This window comes from Amborella trichopoda, chromosome 6 (genome assembly GCF_054954075.1).
Source record: "Amborella trichopoda isolate Santa Cruz 75 chromosome 6, AtrichopodaSantaCruz75HAP2 v2.0, whole genome shotgun sequence".
NCBI lineage: Eukaryota > Viridiplantae > Streptophyta > Magnoliopsida > Amborellales > Amborellaceae > Amborella > Amborella trichopoda.
The window spans coordinates 37,406,813-37,410,069 of NC_142341.1; the positions used below are offsets into that span (position 1 = coordinate 37,406,813).

The following is a 3,257-nucleotide window of genomic DNA, read 5'->3' on the forward strand; positions in this document are numbered from 1 at the left end:
TTTTGGCCTATCAAATGAGGTCCAAATGACATTAAATTACTGCCATTAGAAAGATATATGTGTCTAATAAAATGTTCATGTTTGAATCTTACTCAAATTTTTTATGCATGAAGAGTTATGCTTCAAAATGTGCAAGTAGGTTATTATTGACAGATTTAGTAAACTTTCATAGCTAATACCTCTGTTGTTACGAATTTTTTACTGACCAAATGAAGTTCGTTTTCTTCTAAATTATTGCTATTGAAAAGATTTATGAGTACGCTTGAAATCATATGTTGAACATATTTAAAATTCCTATTAGATTGAGAGTTATACAATTATTTGCGAAGTTATGTCATTGTGGACAAATATCATAAAAATCCAAAACCATTATCTTGGTTGTCACGAACTTTTGAATGCCCAAATGGAGTCTAAATATTCTCAAACTGCCCTTGTTTGAAAGATACATGTTTTACTCGAATTTTGGTTTAGGAAACACTTCAAAATGCCTTACAGATTGAAAATTATGAGTGTGCTTAGTGGGACATGTCACTGTCCCAACTGCAAATCAGGTTTCAGATGGGATGCCTCCTTTCTAATGAGCTTTTGAAGGGCCAAACGGGGTCCAAACGCTTTCAAACCACTCCTATTTGAAAGATAAGCGTATCTAGTAAAATTTTTGTTTTGGAACCATTTTTGAATTCCAAATGGATCGAGTATTATTGCCCTGTTTGTGACAGGACATCACTATTTGAAATTGCAGAAAAATATAGGATACTGTGATTTTGTTATATGTGATTCTGTTATATGTGTCATGACCGCTACGCAATGGGTCCTCTATTGGTAGTGGAGCCTGTGATTCTGTTACACGTGTCATGACCGCTATGCAATGGGTCATCCGTTGGTAGTGCATCATGTGATTCTGTTATATGTGTCATGATTGCTATACAATGGGACCTCCATTGGCAGTGGATATTGTGATACGTGAGACTGTTATGAGAACTCTGACTGCTACAGAATGGGTCCTCTATTGGTAGTTGGATTTGTGATTCTGCTATACTAAAAATTAATATTTGTGATATGATCACTATGCAATGGGTCCCCCATTGGTAGTTGAGTATATTATACCTCGACTCCTATGATAAGAGTGGAATCAAGGAGTGACTGTGAATAACATGGTGGGTCGCGCCCCCAAATTGTTATGGGCACTGCGCATTGGGGCCTCCAATGGTAGTGTAATGCCCTCTCACCTAAAGGCGTAAGGAGAGGGTCGTGTCTTGCAAAGCCTCAGCCTGTCAAAAACTCCAAAGTGCGTTAGGGATTGTGTGCATGAGTGATGACATTACGAAATGGGACCTCCATTTGTCATTGTCCTCTCTCTTGAATGAGGGTCGAAGTTCCAAGTTACAGAAGTGACTTAGCCTGATCGATGTGGCTTCTACTTGGAGAGTAAATAGATTTATTATGCCTGTCTAGCTTAGGCATTCCATGTGAACATCAGACTTTAATTGTAATAAGCATAGATGTATCTGTCATCTCAAGAATAATGGATACTCTGATAGCTGAATGTTACTCTCTTTATTTTTTCATCTATGTGGAGTGATAATCGACCATTCTTGAGGGGGGCAACTAGACAGTGGTGGCAACAGCTGACGCTCGAACTGATCAAGGAACTTTTTGATAGTAGGTGTTGGGGGTTGTGCCACAATGTTGTTTTGATGTAATACTGTCTTGTTATTTCTCAGGCCTGTACTGCCTTGGACAGAATTGCAAAGAAACTTTGGAGATTTCATATGTATATAATAGTTTTAATTTGTGCGGGATATGTGGCTTGATGAATGAGTTTTTATTTTCTTTCGTGGTTTGCTTTGATTCCGCATTTCTAAACACGTTGAGCCACTCCCACCTAAATGACGTTCGCGACCTCTGGTCGCGATCCCACACTCTGTCGCCCTCTAGTTGGTACGGTAGAGGTCAGGGAGGCAGAGTCGTGACAATTATGATATCAGAGCAATCAAGATAGGATTCTTGCCTTAAGAAGTTTTTAGACGTTTTTTTGGAATAGTTTTGGGTAGATTAGTAACTGAGTGCTTGTGTCTTAGGTTGAAGATACCAAGGACTCAAGCCAATAATGCAAGCTCCAGTAATGAAAACGTCGAGACTCTCGGTAAATTTGTCAGAACCTTAGGGGTCATGACACAGATGATGAAAGAGGCAATACCAGCCCCCTCTACCCCCCCCCCCCCCCCCCCCCCCCCCCTGACCTAAATGACAGTAGTTTGATAGAGAAGTTTAGGAGGTGGGCTCCTCCGACTTTCTTGGGGCTTGGGGGAGTAGAGAAAGCATAACGATTAAGAAGACAAGTAGAACAGATATTTGAGGTATTACATTGTATGGATGAGCAAAAGGTTGGGTTGAGAACCTTCATGTTAGAAGGAGTTGTTGAGCACTGGTGGGGCTCAGTGAAGCAATCATGGGAAGGGTCAAGGAAAAAAGTGAAGTGGGAAAACTTTCTGGAAGCATTCAATGAGAAGTACTTCCCTGACTCTGTACGGGAAAGAAAGGAAGTGGAGTTCATTGAGCTGCAATAAGGAAACCCGTCAATGGAGCAATATGCAGCCAAGTTTGCTGAGTTGTCAAGATATGCACCACACATCATCAATACGGAGGCGCGAAAGGCAAATAAATTTGAGAGAGGCCTCAAGCCCGATATAAGGGGAAGGGTGATATCGACAAACCTCAAGACCTTCTCCCCTTTGGTAGACTTGCCTATGAAGATTGAGAGGGATTGTGAAGAGTCTCGGGTCGGAGGAAACTGGAAGATGGGACCAGCCCAGTTTGGGAACCTTGGGAGAAAGACTCGACCACCTCCAAGGAGAAGTTTCAGGGGAAGAGATAACCAAAGGACCAAGAAGATTCAAAAGACCTCTCCGGGCGACATAAGGGAGAACCAACGCCCAACGTACCCATACTGTGGAAATGACAATCATTCCACGGCTGAGTGCCGAAGAAGAGCAGGAGCATGTTTCAGATGTGGCAAGCCTGGCCACCTGATCAAAGACTGTCTGGTGAAGGGACCAGAAAACCAACCAAAGACTCAAGGTCGAGTATTTGCTCTCACCGAACAAGAGGCCAAGGTGTATGCCTCTGTAATCCGAGGTACGCTCTTTGTTTGTGGCATGGAAACTAAAATTTTGATTGACCCTAGATCTTCGCACTCCTTTGTTGCACTTGACTTTGCATTCGACATGAATGCTAGACCTTCACTTCTTGGCTAG

General features: G+C 42.0%; 1 protein-coding gene across 1 annotated transcript; it reads left to right on the forward strand.

The window, feature by feature from the left end:
* The first annotated feature begins 2,582 nt into the window (after positions 1-2,582).
* LOC105420728 (uncharacterized) lies at positions 2,583-3,257 on the forward strand. Its single transcript, XM_011625451.1, has one exon. It carries the CDS (start codon positions 2,583-2,585, stop codon positions 3,255-3,257), a length of 675 nt encoding a protein of 224 aa, XP_011623753.1.

What these genes read in the sequence shown, in the direction of transcription:
- LOC105420728 (XM_011625451.1), top strand. Translation starts at nt 2,583, where the DNA reads ATGGAGCAATATGCAGCCAAGTTTGCTGAGTTGTCAAGATATGCACCA.